Source organism: Oryctolagus cuniculus, chromosome 14, assembly GCF_964237555.1.
Source record: "Oryctolagus cuniculus chromosome 14, mOryCun1.1, whole genome shotgun sequence".
NCBI lineage: Eukaryota > Metazoa > Chordata > Mammalia > Lagomorpha > Leporidae > Oryctolagus > Oryctolagus cuniculus.
The window spans coordinates 1,448,745-1,476,106 of NC_091445.1; the positions used below are offsets into that span (position 1 = coordinate 1,448,745).

At 56.7% G+C, this 27,362-nt stretch overlaps 1 protein-coding gene across 3 annotated transcripts in view; it reads left to right on the top strand.

Annotated features, from left to right (window-relative positions):
* Positions 1–2,827: 2,827 nt before the first annotated feature.
* PDE8B (phosphodiesterase 8B) overlaps positions 2,828–27,362 on the top strand; it is a 163,770-nt gene continuing 139,235 nt past the window's right edge. For 2 of the 3 annotated variants that reach the window (XM_070056301.1, XM_070056303.1), the window contains exon 1: positions 2,829–3,224. In XM_070056301.1, coding sequence (XP_069912402.1) covers positions 2,913–3,224 — 312 coding nt within the window. In that variant the 5' untranslated portion in view covers positions 2,829–2,912. Of the gene's footprint in view, positions 3,225–27,362 lie in introns of all 3 variants that reach the window. The other variant, XM_070056304.1, reaches the window with a different exon arrangement.

Below are 27,362 nucleotides of genomic sequence, written 5' to 3' on the forward strand. Positions count from 1 at the left end.
GCCCGACTCCTGGTTCTGGAGGCAAAGAGCTGGGAGCCCCTGGAGCCCCTGCCAGGGCTGATCTACCTCTGCCCGCAGTGCCTGTGCCCGTGGGGACAGGAAGCTTTGCACCGCACTCCCACAGGGCCCGGCACCCCGTGTTCAGATGACACTGCCTTGGGATGTCAGGTCTCTTCCTGAATCCCCGTGGTTTGCATCTCCTACTGCACAAGAGGACACTGTCCCAAGGGCCAGCGCTGTGTCAACGCACCTCTCAGAAGAGGGCCAGGAAGCGCGCGTCTGGTTAAGACAGCTGCTCCCTACTCTGCGGAGAGCTGTGTCTGTAAGCCCCTGGTGGGAATGCTTCCCGTGGAGGTGGGCGCCTCCATCTGCGCGGCCGGTTCTGCGTTTCCCGTGGCACCGTGAATGCGTGCATTTCCATGCCTCTGTCCAGCTCTGATTCTTTTTTTTTTTTTTTTTTTTTTTTTAATTTTTGACAGGCAGAGTGGACAGTGAGAGAGAGACAGAGAGAGAAAGGTCTTCCTTTGCCGTTGGTTCACCCTCCAATGGCCACCGCTGCAGCCGGCGCACCGCGCTGATCCGATGGCAGGAGCCAGGATCCAGGTGCTTTTTCCTGGTCTCCCATGGGGTGCAGGGCCCAAGCACCTGGGCCATCCTCCACTGCACTCCCTGGCCATAGCAGAGAGCTGGCCTGGAAGAGGGGCAACCGGGACAGAATCCGGCGCCCCAACCGGGACTAGAACCCGGTGTGCCGGCGCCGCAAGGTGGAGGATTAGCCTAGTGAGCCACAGCGCCGGCTCAGCTCTGATTCTTTCTCTTTCATTTTCTCCCCCAAATTCTGTCCTTCCTTCAAAGGGGGAACATATCAGTGGGAGAGAAAATAGCTAAAAGTTTTTGAAGAGAATTAGGGAACACACACTTAGTGTTTACACTGTAACCCTGTGCTGAGCCAGTGTTTCAGATCGGTCCTTCCTTACCTTCTCTCTGTATCAGAGCCCCACCTGTAGACGCATTTTCCACCTCTGTAGCCCCTGCAGGCTCCGCGGTTCTCACCAGCAGTGCTCTGTCTGTGCACACCTCACGGTGACATGCTGGTTTGTGGAGTCGTGGCCTGAGGTTTGGTGTCTGTGTGATGGCCGTCTTCCCAGTGGTTAGTAGCACAGCTCTTAACTCTGTTCTTCTGATGAGTACTTCTGAAAGGACTACCAGGTCAAAGCCATTCGCCACTGTTTCCCAAAGTCACAGAACCCTAAAACTCCATCAAACACATGCAAAACAACCCTTCAATCTGGGCTTATAACAGAAGAAGGAAAAGCATGAGAAAGGAGTATGAGAGAAGCATTCATTCACTCCATAAATAATTGAGCACCTGCTGTATGCTGTAGGCTGAAGGCGCTGTTCTGAGCATGTGGGTCCGTGGGGAGATCAGAAGCCCAGACGTCTGGGTCTGTGAAGGCCTCGTTCTCCTGGGGGAAGGCAGGTGGTGAACGCAGCCATGAGCGTGCTGGTTGTACGCCAGCCCGGGTGCTGAGTGCCCAAGGACAGAGCAGCCGACAGCAGGCACGGGGACAGCAGGAGGCGTGGGGTTCATCACGCAGAGGCTGGGGGGCAGTGCTGTCGGGGGCACCCGGGTAGAGGTGGGCAGGGAGTGAGCAAGTCAGTCGCGCAAGGTTGACCTGAGTGCGCCCCAGGCTCCGGCCAGACAGCGTGAGCCCCAGAGAGCAGCGAGGAGGCCGGTTGGAGGAGGGAGTTCACAGCCAAGTCTGCAGTGGCTGCGGCCGGCAGGAAGGCCTCTGGCTGTCACTGGCGTCCCCAGAGGAGGCTGTGGAACGGCCACCCTGGATGGAAAGCAGGCACTGGGCCTGTTCTCCCCCTGGAATCCAGGTCCCTGCATGGGACTAGGGAGCAGTGACCGGTCTCCAGAACTGCTCCTCGGTTCAAGCCCACGCACTCTGAAGTCCCTTCTTAGACCTGCCCGCCCTCTCCCCGGGCAGCTGTGGCAGCCTTGGCAGCCTTAGCAATGGCCCACGGGGGCAGGGAACAAGTGGGCAGTGGGACCACGGCTGGACTCGGCCTTCCCAAGACAGGGCCAGCAGCGGCTTAGGCTTCTGGTACTCCCTGCGGGAGGCGGCCGGACCCAGGAGGCGAGGAGGGGCAGTGCACGGTGGGCAGCAGCGGTGTGACACCCAGCAGAGAGCCCATGGCCATGCAGCCCCCTGTTCTGTGGCTTCCTGGACTTTCCAAGGCCTTTGTGCGGCTGAGGGTTAGCTCTCTGCTGGGCCAAGGGACGGGCCCCGCAAGGACTTCCAGGGTTCTGGGAGGCCTTGGGATGGGGGCCGTGCCGGGGATGCACGCGGCCGTTCTGGCCTGAGCGGTTGAGACAGCAAATCCGAAGGAGGGCTCCGTCGCCGGTGGGCTTCCTGCTATTTCAGGAGGGGCGTCCTGGGGATGTGGGAAAGTGCGTTTGTTAAAAGTCCGATGCTTGCTGGTGGGCAGGCCAGGCTCACCGCGCTCCAGGGGTTGACCCGCAGCGCCGGCTGGGTCCTGGGGGCGGCAGGCGCCCTGCCAGGGAGGCGCGGACAGGCGGCGGGAGGAGGACGCGCGGCCGAGAGCCGGGAAGGCGCGGGCGCCGAGCCGAGGGCGGGAGGCGGGGCGCGGGGCGCGCGTGTGGGGCGCCGCGGCGGGAGGGAGGCGGTCGCGGTGCGCGCGGGGCGCTGCGCGCGCTCCCGCCCGCGAGGAAGATGGCCCAGGCAGGAAAGTTGGGGTGACGCGCGCGGCCGCGGGGTCGGCGGGGCTCTGGGCGCCCGACGGAGCGGCGCGCAGGCGGGGGCGCGCAGCCCAGGCGCCGCGCCGCCCCCGCTGCAGGTGGCCGGGCCGCGCCAGGGCGGCCGGCCGGGCGCGCGGGCCGCGGGATGGGCTGTGCCCCCAGCATCCACGTCTCGCAGAGCGGCGTGCTCTACTGCCGCGACTCGGACGCGTCCGGCTCGCCCCGCCAGGCCCCCGGCGCGTCGCTGGGTCCCGTCGACGCCGCCGACGCCGTGTCCCGGAGCCGCGCGCCGGGACCCCCGGGCGCCGCCCGCGTCCGCAGGGCGCGCGCCGAGCTGGGCAGCGGCAGTAGCGCGGGCTCCGCGGCCCACGCCACGACCACCTGCAGGGGCCGGAGGCGCCCCTGTTGCGGCAGCGCGGAGGCCGAGACCCAGACATGTCGCGCCGCCGGCGTCCAGGTGAGCCAGGCTGGGGGCGCGGGTTGGGCCCGGCGGGGTGGCGCGGAGCTCACTTTCCACTTGTGGAGGTGATGCGGGCCCAGGCATCGCGAGCCGGGCGCACAGGGCGCGCGTGGGGAGCAGGGCTGTGGTTCAGTGGGCTCGAGGAGGGGTCTCTGGGGGCGTCCCGACCGGGGGCGGGCTGGGATCCAGGCAGTGCTGGCCTTGCGCGCTCGGGTGGCCGGCACCGACCCAACCCCAGGGCGCGACAGTGCCCTGCGCCCAGACCTCACCAGCAGCGTGGCCGGGATTGGGAATGAAGCCGATGTTTCTGTTTGAGCACAGGTGTGGGCCAGGGACCAGAGCGAGGGCCGCAGAGTGGAGCTGGAGCCCTGCTCTCTGGCGGTTCCCGGGGTTGGCTGCGTCCGGGCCGTGAGCGCGCAGTGTCCGCAGAGTGGCGGGGAGGGACGTGGCTTCCAGCGCCGCGCGGCTGTCGGAGGAGGAGGGCTCAGCGCCCGCAGCTCCTCTGTTCCAGAGAAGGGAGCTGGGAGGTAAATGGGCATACCTGCTGTATGTTCTCAAAAGTACTACTGGTTTTTGTTTTTTAATTTTTTTTTTTATTGTTGAGAGCGCGCGAGTTTTCCCATCTGCTAGTTCCCGCCCCTAACGCACTCCAGGGCCTGGGCTGGGGCTGGGCCGGGTGGCTTGTGCTCTGAGAGCCGGCAACTCAGGTGGTCTCCCATGTGGTTGGGGGGTGGGTCTGGCTTGGCAGGAAGCCGGAGCCAGGTGTTGAACCCAGGAACTCTGATAGGGCACACCTGGGTTTTAACCTGTGGCTTGTGCCGGCCCCTCAGAAGACTGACGGTTGTAGTCCAAGGCGGAACTCAAGTCAGCCTTTGAGTTGCATTGTGCAGTACAGGAACTGCTGCCCCACACGCCCAGGGCTGCCAGGGCACACCTGCGAGGCTGAGGCCGACAGCTTTGTGGAGTTAAACACTCAACCTTTGCGAAGGCGAGCAGGTCCTCGGGAGAATGGGAGAGAGGGAGGCAGGTGCCGGCTTCCATCGGGAAGACCGAAAGCTGCTTTTAATGAACATAGTCTTTTCTTTAAAGAAAAAACCCGATTTTATAGTGTGAAGCCCAAGCAGTGTTTATTTACAGTGTGACAGTCATCATCACCATGAGCCCCGGGGGCGGTGGTAGGGGATGAACCTGTCGCCTGGGGTGCACTGGGGCGGGACCTTGTCCAGAGACTGCTTTCGCTACCTGCCGGAGAGGAAACAGTAGTTCAGAATGCTGACATCTTGGGCGCTGGGCGATGCGTTTTTGGGGTTGCTCAAGAGAAACTGTGTGTTTTTGTCTTTCAAACTAGCAAGGACCTCAATTTAGTACCTGGCCACTCGGCTGCTCCACGCCTGTCCATTGAAAGGAGGACTAATGAGCGAGGCGGTTCTCCATTAGCACTTCCCTCGAGAGCCTGCTTAGAAACTAGCGGAGGTAGAAGCCGGAGAGAACGCGAGTCCTGCTCAGTAGCAGCTGGCGCCAACGGGTGTCACTCTCTGGGCAGCTTGGCCTGAGTGTGCGAGGACCTCCCAGGGCAGGGTCCGAACCCGCTTTTCTCCTCAGCACCCCACTTTCATCCCAGCCAGCTGCTGGCTTGGAGTCGCCTCGCTGATGTCGGTCTCAGAAGCCAGCGATTTGGGACTAAATGTGAGCCCAGGTCAGGAATGCAGACCACGCTGGATTCCATCTCAGAATCGCTCTACCATGGCTGACACTGCCATCCTGTTAGAGTTTCTCACTCTGCCCTTATTTTATTTTCAATTTTCGATTTTCTTTTAATCTTGAATTTCACATGTCCCTTACCCCTTGGTGAGTGATTTATAAAAACATTGCTTTCATTTCTTTTTAGAACAAGAATTTGCCTTTTGCCTTAAGAGTTTGAGTCACTAGTCACAGCCCCCCCTTTCCAGAATGTTCCGGTGGAAACACACGTCTTTGGTGACTGGTCGTGCTTACAGTGGAGGGGTGTGGGGGGCGGGCTGTAAGTTTCCTCCTCCTCCTCCATCAGTTAGAAACCACGTCCTCATTATCTGCGTGGCCTCTGGTATTCCCCGGAGTACCGAGCTGTGTGCTTCATCTCTCTCTTTTCTAGCAAGAATTCATTTCATTAAGCTTTTAGAATGATGAAGCATTATGATGTCAAACATGACGTCAGCAGGAACCTTCCTGAATACCGAATTTGCAAAAACAAAAGGATGATGCACATTAATCATTCATGTGCAGCTCAGTGCCATCACATGGGTTTCCATTTCTGGTAAGAAGTCGGATTTCTCCCCCAATTGCCGTGAAAATGCAGCTTCCAAGCAGTTTGCCCACCTCCCGCTTGCCTTTTTAAAAATAGTGCTCTGACAGGACACACACCCCGACTCGGTGCCAGCCTTGTGACCCCGCTCAGAATCCCCCAGAGACCTGGAGCCTCAGCGAGTCCCACAAGTCTTTGCTCAGAGCAGCTGTTGCTGCTGGGGCACAGGTGTGGACAGGAGTCCTGCCGGCCCCGCCGCCTCCGGCTGCACCCCGCGTGGGCTGCTCCTGGGGCTCCACCACGGGGGTGCCGTTTCCGGCCGGCTCTGTGATGCAGGCAGCAGCGCCAGCGCCGCCTCCCCTCCGTCGGCTGTGCTGGTCTTTTCTTCCCACCAGCGTCGGTGCCAGGCTCTGCTGTGGGTGCTGGGGTCCAGGGAATAGCCCCCGAAAACCCGCCACAGAGCCTGGTGAGGGTGAACCTCGCGCGAGGGCTGTGCCCACACAGACGCCAGCGCCTTCTACAGGATCTCTCCACCGCATTCCGGAGCAGGCGTCCTCTGAATCCCAAGGGGGAACGGCCAGTGGGTGTTTTTCCTGACCTCAAAGTAAATAATTTAAAAGATCAGATTTGCAGGAGAGGTGGGGCTATTTTGGAAAACGTCATCTAAGTTTGCGTTCTGGGTCAGTGTTCTCGGTTCTGACGTGCCCAGAATCACCCGGAGAGAGCTCCCTAGGACACAGCTGGTGGGCTCGGCTCCGGGTTCCTGATTGCCTGGGCCTTGGCGGGGGGGCGCTGAGAAGGCGGAATTCCGGGAGGCCCACACTCTGAGAATGAACTGTCTGCGGGCCCCGCACACCCAGTGGGAGGGGTCTGGGGTGGAGTCAGCCCTGCCTCTCTCTCCGTGGAGTCTGAGCCCAGCCCTGCGCCCCGTGGGGAGTGTTGGGCCCCTGAGGTCCTGTTCCCCTCAGGCCCCCTTGGGCTTGCATAGGGCCTGGTGCCTTGCTCCGCACCCAGGCTCCTCCCCTGCCCCTGCATGGGGAGGGGGCCGTGTTCCGTGCAGGGGAGGAGCCTGGACCAGGGCTGGGGTCACGTGGCACAGCGCATGCTCTGTCCTGGCGGCTGGCGTTCTGGGCAGTTTTCGGTCTTCTCTCGCTGTCCACTCTGAAGTGGAATGGCAGGAGCAGTGGACACGGCGAGTCCTGCGAGGAGCCCGAGTGAAACCCAGGTCTCCGCTCACTTTACCACAGTGCCCCCCCAGGTTAAGGCGAGCCGGGCGCACCTGTTCCTGGTTTCCACAGCTTCTGTCAGGGGTTACCCACCTGTAGGGGCTCAGGGCTCCTCCCCTTCGACTGATAAACAAGTCTGCCAGGCGCAGGTCGCGGGACAGGAGCTGCCAGGCTTCCAGAGGTGAGACAGTGCCCGGTGCTTCCAGTCTGGTTACCACCGCTGGGGCTGGGGCTCTCGCTCGACCAGGCCGGCTGGACTGGTGCCTGCCGAGTTAAGACCAGGAGTTGAAACAGGCAGGAGAACCAGGCGTGGAAAGCAGCCTGGGGCCGGAGGTGCAGATGCCAGGGCTGGAGGCTGCGGCCGCTGTGGGGCCGGTTGCTCCCTGCTGTCTGGGGCTCTGTGCCGGGTGTGGAGCGCTAAGGGGGTGGCACAGTGGGCACCGGTGACTGGGGGTTGCAGGCAAACCTTGCACTGGAATCAGGAAGGGCACCTAGGCATGCTGCCTGCGTCCTGGTCACGCCGTGCCTGGGCAGGAAGTGGGTCGTGGTGTAGCGGGAGGTTACCCAGGAGGGACTGTTTGAACTGCTTGATGAGGGAGGCCCGTGCAGGACGCCCAGGCACCTGGGAGTGGACTCAGCCGCTGCCCCCCGGGAGGGCCTAGAGAGGGAGTGGTTAGGGGGAGCTGAGAATCCCACCTGTAGCCCAGAGAAGCCATGGCAGCTGTGGCCTTGAGCTGGAGGCCCTGTGTGTTCCTCCTCGTCCACCTCTCCCTGGGCCTGCCTTGCCACTCACATCGGGGAGTGGGGAGGAGATGCCCCAGCCTGAGGCTCCTGGCATACGGGGCAGAGTGGGGGGGAGGGGGCAGGTGGCCCATCCCATACCCCCTGGCACAGGTGCAAACAGCCGTTCATGCGTTAGTACTGATGGCCTGCAGGTGGGCAGGCCTTGTCCCAGGTGCTCTTGTAAGTTGGCCGCCTCATCCCTTGTTTGAACTTCCTGTTTAGTGACTGCTGATGGGTGCCGAGGCTCCTGGGTGGACACCTCCAAGTCACTGCCACCCTGAGCTGGCCCTGCGTGCAGCACGTCACGCCCTCTGCCCCCTCACTGCCCTGTGCTTGGAGCTCAGGGCTCTGCAGGCACAGGAAACACCCAGCCTCATCCGTTTATTACGTTGTTTTTTCTCAGTTTGCACTTCATAGTCTCACTGCAGGCTCAGAAATCTAAGAAATAAATGAACCTTAGTGTACAGGTGTCGGCTGGCACTTTGAATTAACACGTGCATTTAGAATACATTTAAGAATACAAGCGTTGAGACACGTCGCGGAGTTCGTTTTTCAGGGTGTTGACTTCATACAATGGACATCTCGGTGGTTACCCTGCTAGATTAGCAAACACTGCTTTTCTTTCCTTTTTTTTTTTCTTCTAAGGACTTGTTTGTTTGAAAGGCAGAGCAACACAGAGAGATAGGTATATTCTATCCCCAAATGGCCCATGGCTGAGCCAGGCTGAAGCCAGGAGCCTGGAACTTCATCCGGGTCCCCAACCCGGGTGCAGGAGCCCAAGCGCCTGGGCCGTTCTCTGCTGCCTTCCCGGGTGCGTCAGCAGGGTGCTGGGCGTGGACTGGGACAGCCAGGACTGGAAGGCAGTGGTTGAACGCGCTGCGCCACAGCGTTGGCCCCAAACAGCACGTAAACCAGTGTCAGCTTCGCATTCCGAGTGGGTTGCCGATGGCTGCTTCCGTTTCCCTCTCCCGTGGGTGGGTCAGAGGGAGATCCCGCTTGGAGTCTACCTGCTCTGCCCTCTGCCTCCCTGGGCACCGTGCCAGGACACCGGTTCCCGCGATGGGGCTCACGCGCTCCGTGGAGAGCCCGCTTTGCAATACGAGAGGAAACCGGCTCACTTTGAGGCTGCCTGGTGTTCTAGGCGACCCAGGGTTTGTGCAGTCTGCACGGGGTGGGAGAGGTGGCCATGAGCACGGGGCCCCTGCCACAGTCCTCGCTGTCGGCAGGGTGTCGCCCGGGCCACTCCTGGCCACAGATTACTATCTGTGTCTCAAAAGTGAGCGGAGTGGGGCTGCAAGAGGAGGAACCAGCTCCCCACACACGTGTGAAGGTGACACTGTTGGAATTCCCCATCAGGTTCCTGCATCTGAGACCAGTGGATGCCCAGGGCCTGGTGTGGCCAGGGAGGGGACTTCAGCGGTGACAGCAGGGGGGCTGGGCCAGAGGCCTCGTGAGGGGCGTTTCCCCGCCCATATCCTGCAGGCCTGAGCGGCGCTGTGGCGTCCACGCTCTGAGAAGCGCTGGCCCGGCTCATCCTGGTCCCCGTGGACAGGCCTGCGCGCCTGGGGAGGGACTTCCAGCCTCCCGCCCGTGTTCTGTTGCTGTGGTTGCTGTTGTTAATTACAGTGGAATTTTGGTTATTTTGGTTTAGATCTTTGTGACGTGATCAGTGAGTGCCTTTTTTATTTTTTTTTAAAGATTTATTTGAGAGGTAGAGTTACAGACAAAGGGAGAGACAGAGAAAGGTCTTCCACCTGTTGGTTCACTCCCCACATGGCCCCCAAGGCTGGAGCTGGGCCGATCCAAAGCCAGGAGCTTCCTTTGGGTCTCCAGTGCACGTGTGGAGGCCCAAGCGCTTGGGCCACCCTCCCCTGCTTTTCTAGGTCATTAGCAGGGAGCTGGATTGGAAGTGGAGCAGCCAGGACTCGATATAGTGCCCATATGAGATGCCGGCTTCATGGTGGAGGCTTAACCCACTATGCCGAAGCACCAGCCCCCAGTAATTGCACATTGTACCCCATATTTTCACTAGAATCCATTTGACCAACATATGATTGAGTGGATTGATACAGTGATACAGTTCTGTGGGAGTCCTGCCAGGTCCGTGCTGGGATGTGTGTGTGTGTGACTGTGTGCTCGCCCACCAAGCTAGACCCACACTAGGGGTGTGTGTGTGTGTGTGTGTGTGTGCATGCATGCATGCACACACCATGACCCGGGGCCTGCACTTGGCAGGGTTCAAAGGTCAGGTGTTAGTGTTCTGCTGGGTGTTTGCGTGGAATTCTTGGGTGTAGACTTGGGGCTGCCCCTGCTCTCAGAGCCATGTCGCGTGAGCTCCTGGCCTTGGGCTGCATTCAGGGCTGTTGCATGCTATTGGGAAGATGATGCGGAATCTAAAACCCATTTTCCCTCAGGGAGGTGTTGTGGTTAGGTCCTTGGTCCCAGCTGCCTGTGTGTCTCAAACGGAGTGAAGACCCCGAATTCTGGACATTGTCACAGGAAGACGAGATCTTAAGCAAAATGTGTCACCTGGAGCAATGTAGAGGAGTGGTGCTTTCCTGCGACGGAACCACAGGAGGCGTGGGTGCTCTGGAAGCATCCGACGATGGGGGTGCAGGGTGGCCAGGGCTCTGCCGAGAGGGCGTCACGCTGGAGCCCGGACCACAGCAGGCAGGCTGTGCCGCCAGGAAGGCCACCCCCGCCCACCCCGCACCCCCAGTGGCCTGTGGGCCATGGGGACATGTTGAGTTTTAGTTGTTTGGTTGATTTTAAAATAGTCTTTTGAGAAGCAGTTAGAGACAGATCTTGGATCCGTTGGTTCGCTCCCCAAATGACCCTAATGGCTGGAGCTGGGCCGATCTAAAGCCAGGAGCTTCTTTGGGCTCTCCCACATGGGGGCAGGGGCCCAAGCACTTGGACCATCTTCCACTGCTTTTCCAGGCCAGCAGCAGCAAGCTGGATCAGAAGTGGAGCAGCTGGGACGGAAAGTGGCACCCATGTGGGATGCCGGCGCCACAGGCATAGGCTTTGCCTGCTGTGCCGTAGCACTGGCCCTGGCATCATTGCTCTCGGCTTCAAAGGTGGCCAGGTGATGGGGGAGGGAAAGGCCCTGTGCTCCCACAGCCCCGGCCGTGTTTGGAGCTGAGCGGGGGGAGCTGGAGGGCTCTTTCCTGAAGCGCGGAGTGTGCATCCCTCATGGGTGACAGCCGAGCAGGGCCGTGGGTCAGTGCCACCTTGGGCCCAGAATTCCCCAGGTGCCCACTTGGCCATCACAGACACAGGTGCACCCACCTGACCGGTGCTGGCACGGCCCCAGGGACAGGAGGCTGAGCTGACAGGTGCGGGTGGGGCTCCCTGACTTGGTCATCCCCTGTCGGTAAAGCTGTGTCTGCAAAGGGAATCCCTCACGCTGGAGCCCCAGGGCCCTGCACTGCCTGTGGTCACCCCTCTGCCATCGGGAGCAGGGGAGCTGCACCACCCTGGAGGCCTGGGCCCTGCACTGCCTGTGGTCACCCTCTGCCGTCAGACACAGGGGAGCTCCACCACCCTGGAGGCCCCGGACCCTGCACTGCCTGTGGTCACCCCTCTGCCATCGGGAGCAGGGGAGCTCCACCACCCTGGAGGCCTGGGCCCTGCACTGCCTGTGGTCGCCCTCTTCCATCAGACACGGGAGCAGGGGAGCTCCACCGCCCAGGATCTTTGTCCATGGTGGCCTGGCTCCCTTGGGCCGAGAGCTCTCAGGATTGGCTGTGAGGGGAGGGCGTGTGGTCGGCTTGGCCTGACCCCCATGGTGGGGGGGGAGCGTGGCCTGGCCTGGCACCCCAGCACCCTCACCCCCCACGGGGTTTTCAGCCCTCCTCTTCATTTGTTGAGATTTTCGAGAAGGAAGGAGGAGACAGGGCAAAAGGCCAAAAGAATTTGAATCCTGAAACAGAGCCAGAATCTCTTGGATTCACGTACAAGGGCCCCCTCCTTTATGTGCAGATAATAGGACCAACAAGCAGGTGTGCGAAGGGGCTTTCACGTAGAAAGAATTCTCCTGTAGAGAGGGTGCTAGATACGGCATTCAGGTTTCTAGGTTAGCCCAGAAAAGGCAGTGTATTTTTGGCGTTGAGGCAGGGCTGCTGTGGGAGGAACATACAAGTAAATTTGAACTTGGGCTTCTCCTGTGCGTGTGTCCGTGGGGAGCAGTGGGAGGTGTGGAGCCTGGTGGCCCCCCAGGGAGGAGTTTCTGCATCAGCAGTGAGCCTGGTGTTCCCGAGGGTCTCGCGTGTCGCCCCCACCTCTGATCTGGGGAGGAAGCCGGGGCACAGGCGTGCTCCTGACGGAGCCGCATCAGCTGACTCCTGTGCACGCCCTGCTGTCCGCGGTCTGGTGAGAGGGGCGTGGATTGTGTCTCTGAGGCACTCATTCTGTTCCATCTGCGAGTATTTAGTATCTGTCTTTTAAAAAAAAGTGTGAGGCAGAGTTAGGGAGAGACAGAGAGAGAGAGAGAGGGAGAGAGTTAGGGAGAGAGAGAGAGAGCAAGCAAGCAAGAGTGAGCTTCCATCCACTGGTTCTCTCCCCAAATGGCTGCAGCTGCTGGAGCTGGGCTGACGAAAGCTAGGAGCCAGGAGCTTCTTCTGGGTCTCCCATGTGGACGCAGGGGTCCAAGGACTTGGGCCATCCTCCACTGCTTTCCTTGGCATGTTAGCAGAGAGCTGGATTGGAAGTGGAAGAGCCCGGACTAGAACCGGTGCTCGTGTGGATTGCCAGTGCTGCCGGCAGAGGCTTAGCCTCCTAGGGCACAGCACCAGCCAATGCGACAGACTTTTTGTTTAAAAATGAAGAACCCACGCAGCCTGTGTCTAGGGAAAGTGTAATGGCTGCTTAGTGTCGGGCACCTTGTGCTAACGGTGATTCTTCTCCTGGTGGTATCCAGCTGTGGTCTGAGCGTCGCCGTTGGTGGGCTGGTCGAATTCTCTTCATCTCTGGTTTTGTCTTCCTCTCTGTATTTCCCGTTTGCTGCTTGCCTGTTGAGGAATCCTGTCGTTGGCCCTGTCGGCGTTCCCCGAGTCTGCGTGGTGCAGCTGCGCTGGGTAGAAGCTGGCAGTGGGAGGGGAGGTGTGGCCAGTTTGGGCATGTGGAGGTGGGGCAGGGGCTGTCAAGGACGTTGTGTTCTTGTGTCAGGGGCACACGACATCTGGTTGCCTCTGGGTGACGCTGACCCTTGTAGTGCCCGCCACTTCCGGTCACGACGCACTGGAGCTAGAAGGTGGTGACGCCTTTGCTCTCTTGTTCCGAGTTCTTTTATTGGCTGGAGTGTCTCTGGACACTTCTCATCAGCCAGTTGGCTTCTTGGGATGCCGTTTATAGGGGAGGGACTGGGTGGGGTGTTCTTTCTAGTTTGCAAAACCGCGAGAGGATTCCCTAGCGCGACGTGGGGAGTTGTGTGTTGCGTGAGTTTGCTGTTCGCTCTGCTGTAAAACCTGTGAGTGGACACGAGCCTGGTGTGTGTCAGTGCCGTGTGTGCGCTTCGTGGGGCTCGTGGGCCCATTTCTGCCCCAGAGGTGCAGCACCGAGTGGAGTTGGTTACTCCTGTTGTAAGCACATTCTTGCCAGGTGCCCGGCCTGGTGCTCTCGCTGCTGTCCCTGCACAGCTGTAGAGGAGGCTGCCTGCGGCCCCCTGCTGTGTTTCTGTGGCTGGGCTCTGGGCTCCTGAGGGCCTAAGTCCTCGCTGGCCTGGGCTTGAGCCAGAGCCCTGCCCTCACCCCCTAGCTCTGTGGCCCTGGGTAGCTGCCTCCTCGGGTGGGATGACACACCGGTGTGGGACGACACGGGGCAGCCCTGTGACCGTCTGTGTTCGTAGGACTGGTGTGCTTGTGCGTTTCCTGTCCACTCTGAGCACTGCTCTAGGCTTAGGTCCACAGGCGGGGGACCTGGAGCGTGCAGGCCATAGAAGGCCCAGGAAATCATTGTCTGGCCCTGCCAAGGCGGCTGCAGGCAAGACTGGAAATTCAGTACCTCCCTAGCAGCTAATTCCCAGGCAGATAATTTTTATGGATGTGCATAAGGTGGATATGCAAATGGCACTCGTGGGAGAAAGGTCCCCCACCGTGCTGTTGGGGAGGAGAAAGGAGTGGAGTTGTCTGTGCCCCGCCCTTGGTGTGGGGTGCTGATTGGCCAAGCAGGGGCTATGGGGAGTCCGAGACTGGGCACGCTGAAGAACTGAGCGTGGCGGTGACGCCATCAAAGCCAGAGAGGAGAACCTGGGAAGCCGACAGCCATGTGCTCACAGATGACGTCAGGGGCCGGGGCCGGGGGCCGAGTGAAGCCTGGAGCTCAGAGCTGCCAGCACGGGTGGGGTCGGAGAGCCCGCTGAGGATGACTGTGATGTGCAGCGGAGCCGACGGGCCACGTGGCTCGTGGACCTCCGCGTGCTCTGCCCGCCAGCCGGCACTGTCCCAGAATGGGTACCAGGAGCCCAGACGCAGCCGTGCCTGTGGCTTTGACATTTTCTGTTAGCTTTCAAAGAAGAAACAGGTGAGGCTAGTTTTAACATTTATTTAACCAGTACTTTAAAAATGTTTTCATTTTAATGGGCACTTAGCAGAAAACTTTGGGTGAGAAGTTCACTGTGCTTTGGGGGGGGCAAGTCGGTCCCATGTTGAGGGGTGGGCTGTCATTCCTGCTCAGCCCCTGGCGGTCACTTGATGAGCGGGCGACACTGCTTGTGCCGTCTCAGCCGTGCCCCTTGGTCCTGTTTTTCCTGTTCTGCTTTGCGTTGGATCCCTGTGCCACAGCGTCTCCGAGAGGCCACAGGTGGGAGGCGCCATAGCAGTGGCTGCTGCGGGGGTAGGGGGCAGGCAGAACGGGGCCAGGGGTCGGCTCATCAGCCCCGAGGTGCCGGCCCTGGCGTGAACTGGTCCTGCCTCTGGATGTCACGCCTTCGTCTTGGCCGTCTTTGGCGCTCTGCCTGCGCCTTCTTGCTTCCTGCCCTTGGTGGGCCGTTCTCTGTCCTGATCCCTCCTTCTGCTGCGTGGATGGCTACTGCTTCCTCAGAGGGAACGCAGGGCTGCAGCCAGAGAGAATCGGTGTCACGGTGGCACCTGCTCGGGTCAGTGAACTCCTTTACAGTTCTGTATCTCTCTGCGTCTTGGGGGGGGGGGGCAGCCACAGGACAGCCGTGGAGGACCAGGGCCGCGTGTTCTCTCATACTCAGTCTGGGATCTCAGTGGAGGGCAGGGGCCATGGTCAGAGGCTGGGATGGGGCTGGGGAGGCGGGGGAAGGGGAGGGGTGCGGCTGGGGAGGAGGAAGACCTTGCGCTGTTCTGTGGCACGGTAGGGCGGTGATGGTGACAACCATGAATTGTACATCTCCAGGGGATTTAGTGTTCCCGACACAGAGAAATGATGAATGTTTGAGGTGACAGATGTGTTGGCTCCCTGATGCGATTGTCCATGCTGCATACAAGCAACAAAACAGCACACTGCACCCCATAAACACGCGTCTTTGCTATGGGTCAATGGAAAACTTTCAAAGTAAAATTAAACAGGAATTTTATAAAGCGCCCACCTCACAGGGTGCACTGACTGTGGTAGAATCAATGTGTGCACCTTGTTAGCTTTGCGTGTAGTGCTCAACAGTATCGGGTTCTGTTGGTGACAGTGTCGAAGCCAGCTTTGGAAGGCTACTGTGTAGCGGTTTCCAACTTCTGCGAGTGCAGCTGCCTACAGCAGTGGAGGGCGTGGTAGAGTAAAACTTCATAGGCACAAGGACCCCCCGCCCCAACAGTTACAAAAAGACTCTAAGGTCTCTACCACCCACTGTCCCCCGCCCTGGGGTTATTCTAAACCAAAAATAAAACTTATTATTTCAGCTGTAGTAACTCGAAAAGAGAAAGAATGTTTAGAAGACGACCACAGTACCGTCAGCAAACTTCCAGATTAGAATAATTCCATGATATCACCAAATACGAAGGCAGTATTCAAGTTGGGCCAATTTTACTTGTTTTCGTTACGTTTGGATTCTCTTCGAGTAAGCTTCACCCACTTCAGTTAGTCAATGATTTTCTCCCGTGTCTTTTTTTCTTTGATTTATCTTGAAATTTTGTTTGAATTCTTCACAGTTCACTGTGACTTGTAGCTACAAGTCAAAGAACATGATGGTATTCCCTCCCTTCCTCCCTCCTACCCTACTTCCTACTCCCTTTCTTTCTCTCCTTTTTTTTTTTTTTTTGAGATAACATATTTTAAATTTACATTGAAGTATACAGGCCTGCTACTTTACTGAATAAGAAATTTAACGAGTTAAAAGCAAAAAGACCATAGATTAGTGAGAATATCCATAATGACTATAAACAATAATTCAGTGGAAAAATGATGGTTTCATCCATACACAGCTTTTTGGCAATTAGTCATTCATAATTTCTTTCAGTGAAATAAAGCCAATGACAGTGCAATATCTAATATTTCCTCTGTGGTTAGAAAATAATAAGTTTGCCGGCGCCACGGCTCAATAGGCTAATCCTCCACTTTGCAGTGCTGGCACACTGGGTTCTAGTTCTGGTCGGGGCGCCGGATTCTGTCCCGGTTGCCCCTCTTCCAGGCCAGCTCTCTGCTGTGGCCAGGGAGTGCAGTGGAGGATGGCCCAAATGCTTGGGCCCTGCACCCCATGGGAGACCAGGAGAAGCACTTGGCTCCTGCCTTTGGATCAGCGTGGTGCACTGGCTGCAGTGCACCGGCCACGGCAGCCATTGGGGGGTGAACCAACGGGAAAGGAAGACCTTTCTCTGTCTCTCTCTCTCTCACTATCCACTCTGCCTGTCCAAAAAAAAAAAAAAAAGAAAGAAAATAATAAGTTCATTTAGACGTTAAGCCATTTCCTTTCAACAGTTTATGCATAGGGATAGTTTGATTTCTTCCTTTCCAATTTGTAGCTCTTTGATTTCTTTTTCTTGCCTAAGGACTCTGGCTAAAACTTCGAGGACTGTATTGAATGGCAGTGGTGTGAGTGGGCATCCCTGTCTGGTTCCAGGTCTCAGTGGGAATGCTTCCAACTTTGCCCCTTCCAATACGATGCTGGCTGTGGGTCTGTCATAAATTGCCTTGATTGCGTTGAGAAATGTTCCTTCTATACCCAGTTTGCTTAGTTTTCATCATGAAAGGGTGTTGTATTTTATCAGATGCTTTCTCTGCATCTATTGAGAGAATCACATGGTTTTTGTTCCTCAGTTTGTTACTGTGATGTATCACATGTGTTGAGTGTTGAACCATCCCTGCATACAAGTGATAAATCCCACTTAATGTGGGTGGATGATCTTTCCGATGTGTTGCTGGATTCGGTTAGCTAGTATTTTGTTGGAAATTTTTGCATGTATATTCATCAGGATACCAGTCTGTAGTTCTCTGTAGCATCTTTTTTCTGGATTTTAATTAAGTGAAGCTTGCCTCAAAGGAAGAGTTTGGGAGGATCCTATCCATTTCAGTTGTTTTGAATAGTTTGAAAAAACTTGGAAATAATTCTTTTTTAAAAGTCTGGAAGAATTCAGCAGTGAAGCCATTCAGTACGGGGCTTTTGGTTGGAAGAGTTGTTATGACTGATTCAATTTTCATCTTGGTTATCAGTCTGTTTAGGTTTTCTGTGTCTTTATGGCTCAGTGCAGAAGTGCAGGTAGGTTGTATGTGTCCAGGAATCTATCCATTTCTTCTAGCTTCCCCAATTTGTTGACATACAGCTCTTTGTAGTAATTCCTGATGATTCTTTTTATTTCTCTGGTATCTGTTGTTACATCTCCTTTTTCATCTCAGATTTTATTGATTTGGGTCTTCTTCCTCAGTTTTTTTGTTTGTTGGGGTGATGGTGTATCAGTTTTTTTTTTTTTTTCAAAAAAACCCAGCTCTTTTTTGTGTTTTTAGTTTCAATTTTGTTTATGCTCTAATTTTAATCTCTTTCCTCCTACTTTTGTTTTTTTTTCTAGGTCCTTGAGATGCAATCGTAGCTGATTTATTTGATGCCTTTCTAAATTCTTGATGGAGGCAGCTGTTGCTATAAACTTTCCTCTTAACACTGCTTTTGCCGTATCCCATATGTTTTGATGTGTTGTGTTGTTGTCTTCATGTGGTTTCAGTAGTTTGTTTATTTCTTCCATGACACTGTTTAATCAGGAGTGTCTTTCTTAGTTTCCATGTGTGTCCGTATGTTCTAGAGATTCTTAAATTGTTGATTTCCAGCTTCATTCCATTGGGGTCAGAAAAGATGCATGGTATGATTTTGACTTTTTTGACATTGGTGAAGCCTGCTGTCTGGCCTAGCATATGCTCTGTCCTAGAGAAAGCTCCATGCACTGATGAAAACAAACAGTGTGTACTTAACAGCTGAGGGATGGAATGTTCTGTAGGTGGCTAGATACCAGTTAGATCCCTTTGGTCCATAGTGTCGATTCACTCTATTTCTTTGTTGATTTTTTGTCTAGTTGATCTGTCCGTTGATGAAACTGGGGTGTTGAAGCCCTCCATTTTTGTTGTATTATAGTCTATGTCTCCCTTTAGATCCATTAACTTTTCTTGTAAATAGCCAGGTTCCATGGCATTGGGTGCCTGTACATTTAATATGGTCACATCTTCCTGTTGAATCGACCCCTTACTCATTGTACAGTGCCCTTCTTTGTCTCCTGTAACAGTGTTTGTGTTAAAGTCTGTTTTCTCTGATATCAGGATGGCTACACCAGTCCTTTCTGCTTTCTGTTATCATGTATCTTTCTCCTTCCTTTCACTTTCAGTCTGGCTGTATCTTTGTTGGTGAGCTATGTTTCTTGTAGGTGACAGATAGGTCTTGTTTTTTAATCCAGTCAGCCAGGCTGTGTCTTTGAACTGGAGAGTTGAAGCCATTTACATTTGAGGTTACTATTGATAAACAGCTACGTAGACCTACCACTTTCATAAATATTTCTGTTGTTTCCTTTGGATTTCTTTTGCACTTGAATAGGAGATTTTCTACCTTCACATTCTTTCACAATGCTGACTATCTTTCTGTGTTTCTGTGTCTTGCCCATCCGTAATAAGCATCTTTGTAAGGCTGGGCGAGTAGTGACAAATTCTTTGAATTTCTCTTTGATATGGAAGGTCTTTATTTCACCTTCATTTGTAAGTGAGAGCTTTGCAGGGCACAGTATTCTGGGTTGACCTTTTTTTCTCTCTAAAGAATTGGACTGTGTCTCTCCCATCTCTCTTAGCCTGTAGGGCTTCTGATGAGAAGTCCTCTGTATGTCTAATTGGAGATCCTCTGGAAATAATCTGGCATTTCTCTCATGCTCATTTTGGAATCTTTGTTTTACTGTGGAGAGTTTGACTACGACGTGTCGTGGTGAAGATCCTACCTGGTCGTGTCCATTAGGGGTTCTGTGTGCTTCCTGTACTTGGACATCCCTTTTCTCTCTCTGTTGTGCAAATTTTCTGTAGTTTTTCAGTGAATGGGCCTTCTGCTCCATTCTCCCTCTTTGCACTGAGGAACTCCTAAGACCTCTATGTGGTTTCGTGTGATGGTATCCCGGAAGTCTGCATAACTTAGGTCGTGATTTTCTCCTTCCTTTTTTTCCTTTTTGATCTGTTACCAAAGATTTTTCTTCTAGCCCCTGTATTCTTTCTTTTGCCTGAACAAGTCTTTTGTCCACTGTATTCTTTATTTGACATATTGAATTCTTCATTTCTAATATTTCAGTTTGATTTCTCTTCAAAACCTCAATCTCATGGCAGTTTTTCCTCTGTGTCATGTATGGGTTTCTTTAACTCGTGAATTTGCTTCTGAGCGCTTCTGAGTAATTCTGTGATCAGTGCTTGGAATTCCATTTCAGGCGTTTCATCCATATGTTCGTCTTCACAGTCTAACGTTGCAGTCTTGTTGTATTCTTTCGAGGGAGTCGTGTTTTCTTCCTTATTCTTGTTTCTTGAATTTCTGTGTTCATTTTTAGGCGTTCATGGAAATAGGTGTTGGTTTTCTCTTTGAGCTCTGCCTCTGTGGTTGAGTGCGGCGTCTGCTCTTTCACTGGAAACCCCGGGTGTGTGCAGGGTGTGGCCAGGGGGCTCCGGTCGCTGCTCCAGGGTGGGGCACGTGTCCAGGGTGACGCCTGAGTTGGGCGTGGCAATGTTTATTCTCTGCAGTGGGAGGTGTGGATCAGCTCTGCTGGCGTGGTCACACCCTCCCCTGCTCTCCTCCCAGGTGGTCAGTGCCCGGGGTTAGCCCACAGTGGGCACAGCACTCACCCGCGCTGCAGCCTGACCCACACAGAGGGGCTGTGTGGTCCTCGGTGTGAGCACGGATCTCTCTGCAGCGACCCAGCCCAGGCTGTCTGGGCGCTCTGAGTGTGTAGAGCCACTGACAGTGACCGCCCCAAGACCCAGCCACACTGTGCCCTGCCCTGCAGTCACGGAGTCCCCACAGTCTGAGCACACAAGGCTCCCGCAGTCCTGGGGTGCAGAGGATCCCCCGCCTGGTAGCCTGTCCCACCACGGAGAGGCAGAGATGCTCCCAGAGCCAACGCCTGTGCTGCTCCACCTTGGCAGTTGGAGCCTGGAACCTGCGACAGGTTGAGAGGCTGGGGGCCCCCACGTTCCTGTTTGGGTGCCCATCCCCCATCACCGTCCCAGCCAGGCTCAGTCGGGGGGAACGAGGATCTCTCCCACTGGAGGAGGAGAAGAGGTGGGGAAGGCAGAGATGTGCGGGTGTCTCTTGGGTTCGTGTGTTAAGGGGTCCAGCGCTGGAGAGCTCCCCTCAGTGTCCTGACAGCGCTGAGGCCTGTGCTGAGTCCCCCCGACTTCAGGATTCACTTTCCTGCTGATCCGTGCGCTCTGTAGCGGGGGGCTCAGACACAGAACTCAAGTCTCTCCTAGGCAGTTAGAGAAGTTAGTGTCAGGACTTGGGTGTGCCTGGAGCAGGTGGGATGTGTTTCCCACCAGTGCCAGGTGGGTCCAGAAATGCCGTCTCCTGGTGTTACGGGTGGGTATACGCTGGAAGTAAAGCAAGTTCACGGGAAATGTGCACTGGCATCAAACAGTCTGGATTTTGGATTTTGTGGCGCCCGAATACACTGACCTTTTCATGCCATTTCCACCCACTTTCTGCAGTGCCCTTGACTACTGGATGCTGTGGATTGATATCAGGTGTCGGATGTAACTCGCATTTTCTTGAAAGTAGAGGTGTAATTTTCAAAGCATAAAATTGACGATGTGTAGTTGAGCTCCCTGGTTTTTTTTTAAATTTTATTTATATTTGATAGGTAGAGTTATAGACAGAGACAGAGAGAAAGGTCTTCCTTCCATTGGTTCACTCCCCAAATGGCCGCTACGGCCAGCGCTGCACGGATCTGAAGCCAGGAGCCAGGTCTCCCATGTGGGTGCAGGGCCCAAGCACTTGGGCCATCCTCCACTGCCCTCCTGGGCCACAACAGAGAGCTGGCCTGGAAGAGGAGCAACTGGGACAGAATCCGGTGCCCTGACCGGGACTAGAACCCGGGGTGCTGGCGCGGCAGAAGGAGGATTAGCCTAGTGAGCCGCTGCGCCGGCCAAGCTCCCTGGTTTTTAGTGTACTCGGGATGCTGGGAGGCGTTCATCAGTGTCTAATTCTAGATTTTTCCATCAGCCTCCGGGAAGCTCTGTGCTGAGCTGTTAGGCAGTTCCAGTTCACTTCCCTTTGTTGGGAGCCAAGGTCAACCCCAGTCCTCTCTCTCTGTGAAAGATTTATCTCTTTATTAGAAAGGCAGGCTGAGTAGGAAGGGGAGACAGATTTCTGTCTGCTGGTTCACTCCCCAGATGGTCCCAAACAGCTGGAGCTGGGCCAGACTGAAGCCAGGAGCCAGGAACTCCATCCCGTCTCCCACGTGGGTACAGGGGCCAAGCACGGGGGTCATCTCCCCTGCCTTCCCAGGCGCGTTAGCAGGAAGCTGGATCAGAAGTGGAGCAGCCGGGACCTGAACTGGGGCTCATACAGGATGCCGGCGGCGTCCCAGGCAGTGGTGGTGCCGTGGCTCCGCACCCCTCCTGCACAGGCGGCTCTCTGCCTCTGTAGTATGCCTGTTGGGGGTGGGCCTTCCGGATGGACTCAGATGGTTCATGGCCGTCCGTGTTGGGCTGCTTGCCCTCCGTGTGTCTCCGTGGTTCATGTGTGTGAAGCTGTGTGAGGCCCCCGCTCCTCACGCGCTCGCCTGTTGACGGCCGTGTCTTGTTTCCGCTCTGGCTGTCTGCATCACGTGCCCGTGACCACAGGTGGGTGTGTGTCCGAGTGGTCCTTTGTTGTAGTGGTGTCCCCGGGGTGGAGCTGCTGGCTCCGTGGGTCACCGTGCGAGGTGCTGCAGAGTGTCCCCGAAGCAGCCACCTGTTTCCTTCCCCCGTGCACACGAGGGTCTCCGTCTCCCTCTTTGCTCGCCCCCCACTGCCCACTGCCTGTCTTCTTGGTCATCACCACTCCGTGGTGTGCAGCGTGTCTACTCTCATTTGACCTGCATGTGGCTGGCCGCCAGTTCTGGCTGCTGCTGAGGGTGCAGCGAGGTGCCCTGGGCGAAGTCTCCCTAGAAGCCTCTGTTCTCTGAGATTCGGGGACCTGCGGCAGAGTCGTGTCCTTGGAGGGTGGGGTACAGGCCCAGCACCCTGTGCGCGCCTTTCTGTGTGCGTGTGCACACACGTGTATATGTGTGCGTGTGTGCACGTGCATGCATGTGTACAGACCTCTGCATCACAGAATCGCAACCCGTGCAGCCTGTGCACGTGAGAAAAGCTGTGCATTTGAGGTCGATCCGGGTCGAGAGCTGAGGCCCTGGTCTGGGAGGCACCACTGCTAGGACCCCGGGGAACGTGCGGAGTTGGTCTCTGGACACGGCTTTCTTGCTTCCACACAGGCGGCACCCCTGACCACATGCCAGCCTGGGGTGCGCATGTGAGGGGTCACCGTTGTCACGGGCTCAGGGGGCAGGCGTAGCTCTGGTCCAGAGGCTTATCATAAGCAGTCTCTGGACTAACGCTGGTTTCGGTCACACAGCACAGGTGGTGCTTGGTGGTACAGAGGGCCTGGCGGGGAAGGGAGTTGGCCCCCAGTGGCCTGTGCACAGCCCACGTGAGCTCTTCTGGAAGGTGTGTGCCCCGTCCTGCGAAGGCAGGCACAGCTGATGTCCGGCAGCAGAGCAGGGCAGCTGGAATTGGGGGCACGCCTGTGGGGACATCCCCTTCAGGGCCTCCTGCGTCTGACGTGGGTCCCATGGGGTCGCTCGTCTCTCTGGTCAGGGAGAGGTTGACAGGCGGGCGTTTCTCCTCTGCAGTGCGATGATCAGATGGAGCAGCAGTGACAGTGATGGCAACCGTGGCAGAAGGGAGTTGGGGCAGGGGGTTTGCCTGCATGTTGATTCGGCGTTGATCGTGGCTGTCGGAGAGAGCCGGTCTGGGCTGCAGGGGAAGCAGTCCAACCCGGGGGGTTCTGTTGAGAGACTCGGGTAGGTCAGCTGACAGAGGTGTGGGCGAAGGTGAGTGTAGACACGGGGCGGTGCAGCACCCAGACCGCTGGTCCCGGGTGCCGTCATGGGGAAGAAGTTAGCTGACTGCTGTCTGTGCAGCTCCCCCAGTGCCCAGCCACTGCCTCCCGCTGGCTGCGTCCAGTGCAAGGCCAGCCTGAGGGAGGCTTGTGCGGGCTGCAGAGGTCGGCCTCGTGGGCTGTGGCGGGGAGCAGCAGGGGGCTGTGTGCGGATGGACAGAGGGGTCTGCAGATGGTTTGATGGTGGGTGTGCTTGCTCCCTTTAGTTTCAGAACGTGTTATTTTGGGCACCTGGAGAAACGCTGCAGGCTCAGAGCACGTCTGTGGCTCATGTTTGGAGAGCTGTGCTGCGTTTCACAGCGACTGGGGCGAGAGCTGCGTATCTCGGAGGTGCCACGCTGTGTTACGAGGTGTCTGAGACCCCGTGCTTGTTTCTTACTTGCCCGGGTCCTGGTGCCTGTCCCTGCACCGCGACGGCCTTCGGATGGGCGGGGGCACTTCTCATGTTGCTCGTTTGCAGGTTTTTACCACGTAAATATTTGGGTTACTTTGAGTGGTCGCTGGTCTTCAAGTCCCAGGGGTCTGAATGGGATTTGCAGCGTGTGGCTGAGGGGGCGGCGCCTGGGATGGAGCTGCCCACGTGTCCCAGCTGTTCAGCTCCGTACGTGAGCGAAGGGTTCCTGCTGACCGGCTCACCTGCCGCCTCTGTCGTCAGGCGCGAGGTTCTTCCAGGTCCGGGAGATGCAGGTTTGTGTCTCCAGGTGCCGTGGGGTTGCTAGGAGATGAGGCTCTGAGTGGTGAGGCGTCGTCATGGAAACCAAGGGCATCGTCGCCTTGTCTGACTTGTCTTAATGTTAAAAACATGTGTAACCGGGGCTGATACTCGCACGCGTAAGACAGGTATAATGGAAGCCCCAGGTTCAGGGCGAGCTCGGCGCCGTGTAGCCGAGGCTCTCGGAGGGTCTCGCGTCCTCGCCGTGCGAGTGTGGTGTTGTTCCCGGGGGTGGGGCTTGGCTGTGCCGAGGTGGCAACTGAGTGTTCTGGTGGGTGTGTGTATTTTAGTAATTGGGTGAGTGAGTGCGTATATGTTCACACACACACACACACACACACACTAATATACATGTGCACTCACACACACGACTGCAGCTCTCCCAGGATGAGTCTCCACACTCATCCTGGGAGAGTGCTATGCTCAGTCTACCTACTCAGGCTGGCAGGGTGCTGTGCTCAGTCTCCCCACTCACACTGGGATGGTGCTCTCTGCTCAGTCTTCCCACTCAAACTGGGAGGGTGCTGTGCTCAGTCTCCCCACTCACACAGGTAGGGTGCTCTTTGATGTGTCCCACCCACACTGGGATGGTGCTCTTTGCTCAGTGTCCCACCCACACTGTAGGAAGGTGCTTTGCTCAGTCTACCTGCTCACACTGGGAGGGTGCTTGGCTCAGTCTACCTACTCACATGCTCGTGTTTCCAGGAGCCCTCACAGGTGCCCCATGAACGGTGGTGTGCGAGCTGCCTGGGCCTCTGGCAGGCCTGGGATCCTCACACACAGCCTGGCATCGCAGCCTCTGTGGCCTGTCTGTCCTGCAGGCAGATGGTCCTGCTTCTCCCATGCAGGAAGGCAGGGCTTTGTCCTCACGAAGCCTTACAGCGAGTCCTGATTGTTTTTGCCAGGGGCTGGGCCCTGGGTTTGTGCCACAGCCAGGGTCTGTGGGTTGTGGGTTGGTCAGCTCTTTCTCCATGGCCTCGCTGTGCTGTTCCCCTCTGCCCGTGTGTCTGCCGCCAGGGGCCGGCTTGCAGCCCGAGGAGGCTCTGTCCCATTGCCCAGTTCCCAAAGCCAGCGGAGGTGTGACTTGAGATCTGTGTGTGTGCAACTTGGGGAACTGCAACAAGCGTGGTGCCTGGCCAAGCCCTCTGCCCTGTGCGCAGAGGTGTTTCCTGTCCCCGTGGCTCCTCTCCGTGGTCTGCAGGCCCCAAATCTAGGGCTGTCTGCGCGAGTGACGGTGGCCACGTTTGGGCTCGCAGGAGGGGACAGGGAGAGCTGAGCGCATACTAGGGATGCACCCCACTCCCGGCCTGTAGAGCCTCTGGCCGGAGGTAAGGGGTCTCCCCGCTAGAGGGGCACATCCTGAGGGTGATGGCGTGACACCCAGGATGGCGTGGGAGCTGAGAGAGGAGAGAGAAGATAAGCAAGTGAGGAGTCTCTGTGCTGAGTGTCAGGAGACCCCTTGCTTCCTGGAGTTCTCTGGAAGCCCTGGCTCAGGAGGGTCCGTGGGGGACGGACGGCAAAGTCACTGCCAGGTCGGTGGTCCTGCGGTTCCTCCGGGTCGCCTTCCCAGGCCCTGCCGCTGTTGGCGCTGCGCCTTCTCTCCAGGCTCGGCCTCGGGACGGGGTGGAGGGTGCTCCCTCCGCTGCCCACCCACCCCACACCTCGGGATCTTCCACGGGGCTCCTCAGCGGGCTGCACACCAGCAGCCAGTGCTGAGCCCACTCAGGGAGGGCCGCGTGTGTCCGAGGTTCGCTGCTCCTCGTGGCTGTGAGCCCCGTGCTGGGTTCCTGGTGGCGTTTCTCCCCCGGGGCGGGCGTCTTGGCTGTGAGGGAAACTCCCCCCGAAAGGCTCACTTGGGACTTCAGAGCGAACCTTGGAGTGCACGTCGGGCAGGCACTGGGATTGCTTCAGCCACTCTAGCTCTGCAGCTTCCCAGACGCCGTCGATGGCTGTGAGGGCATACACTGGCCCCGGGCGCTGGCCGTGGCCCGCACAGACTTGGCCCTGCTCTTGGCTTCGTCACTTAGTGAACCCGTCCAGATGCTGTGCCTTCGTGGGTGGGACGGGGCCAGTGACCGCCCCCACACAGGGCAGGCCGCTGAGTGATTGTGCGGAAGCGCCGGCCCTGCTGCTGTGGGTGCACAGCCGCTCGGAGCGCGTGTTCTGTCCGTGACCCTGTCTGTGTCCGAGGTGGCCGTGCTGCCGACTCCCTCATGGTCCATTTGATCTCTGGGAGATGCGGCTGCAGGTGTTCCCGTCCTCTCTCTGTTGCAGTTTGTCTGAGCCATCAGTTGGGTTTCTTTCTTGAGCCTGCAGAGTGACGCCCTGGGAACAATCATGCTTCAGGTCAGGGAAGTATTGGAGGGCAGTGGGGTGTTACCTCAGCGCTCGCCTGGGAAAAGCCTTGGTGCGTGTGTGCGGGAACCACATGGGGCTGTGTCGCGGGCTTCTGCACGTTGTCCTGGGCCCCGCTCTCCACAGGTGCCCTCCTGGTAGGGGCCAGGAACTGCGTGTGTGCAAGCTGCTACTGTCTGCCTTGGGATTACAAAGGTCTCGCCTTCTCCTTCTTCCCCCTTCATTGTTACTTAAAATGCTCGTTATGTGTGGACCAACACGAGTGGCATCTGGGGGCGTCCTGGGAGATGACATAAACATGCTCACTCACTCACCGAAACACTCACCAAAACCCTCACTCACCCAATTACCAAAACACACATGCTCACCAAAACCTCAGTTACCAAGACACACGCTCACCAAAACAGTTACCAAAACATGCACACACCCACCAAAACACTCACCAATTTACCAAAATACACACACTCTCACCAAAACACTGTTAACCAAAACATGCACACACTGATCAGAACACTCAGTTGCCAACACATGCACGCACGCACACACACTCTTACCAAAACCCACACTCAGCTACCAAAATGCTTATTTATTCACTCAACAAAATGATTATTTAGCAAAGCTGCATCTGAGAGTCGAAAAGGTTCATGGAAAAGTGGAAAGAAAAGATACTTTTATTTTGGTACAAAAATATTTGAAATGTCCGCATTTTCATGAACTTCATGGAAATTCACTCATATGCATGGTTTTCAAACATTTTTATACCAAAATAAGCTTTAAAAGAGTCTGGAGGCATCACCTGCAGTGCTGGCATCCCATGTGGGTGCTGATTCAGTTCCTGGATGCTCCTTTTCTGATCCAGCTCTCTGCTGTGGCCTGGGAGAGCAGTAGAAGATGGCCCAACTTCTTGGGCTCCTGCACATGCATGGGAGACACAGAAGAAGCTCCTGGCTTTGGATCAGCCCAGTTTGGGCTGTTGAGGCCATTTGGGGAGTGAACCAGCATATGGAATACCTCCCTTGCGCGCGCGCTCTAACTCCGCCTTTCAAATAAATAAATCTTTGAAAAAACTCTAAAATGGTATGATTTTTATGAAAGGCTGAGAATGGAGAGGGACAGAGATGTCATTCATTGGTTCACTCCCTGAAGGCCCGCGGTGACTGTGGCCGGGGCGGTGACTGTGGCCGGGGCGGTGACTGTGGCTGGGGCGGTGACTGTGGCCGGGGCG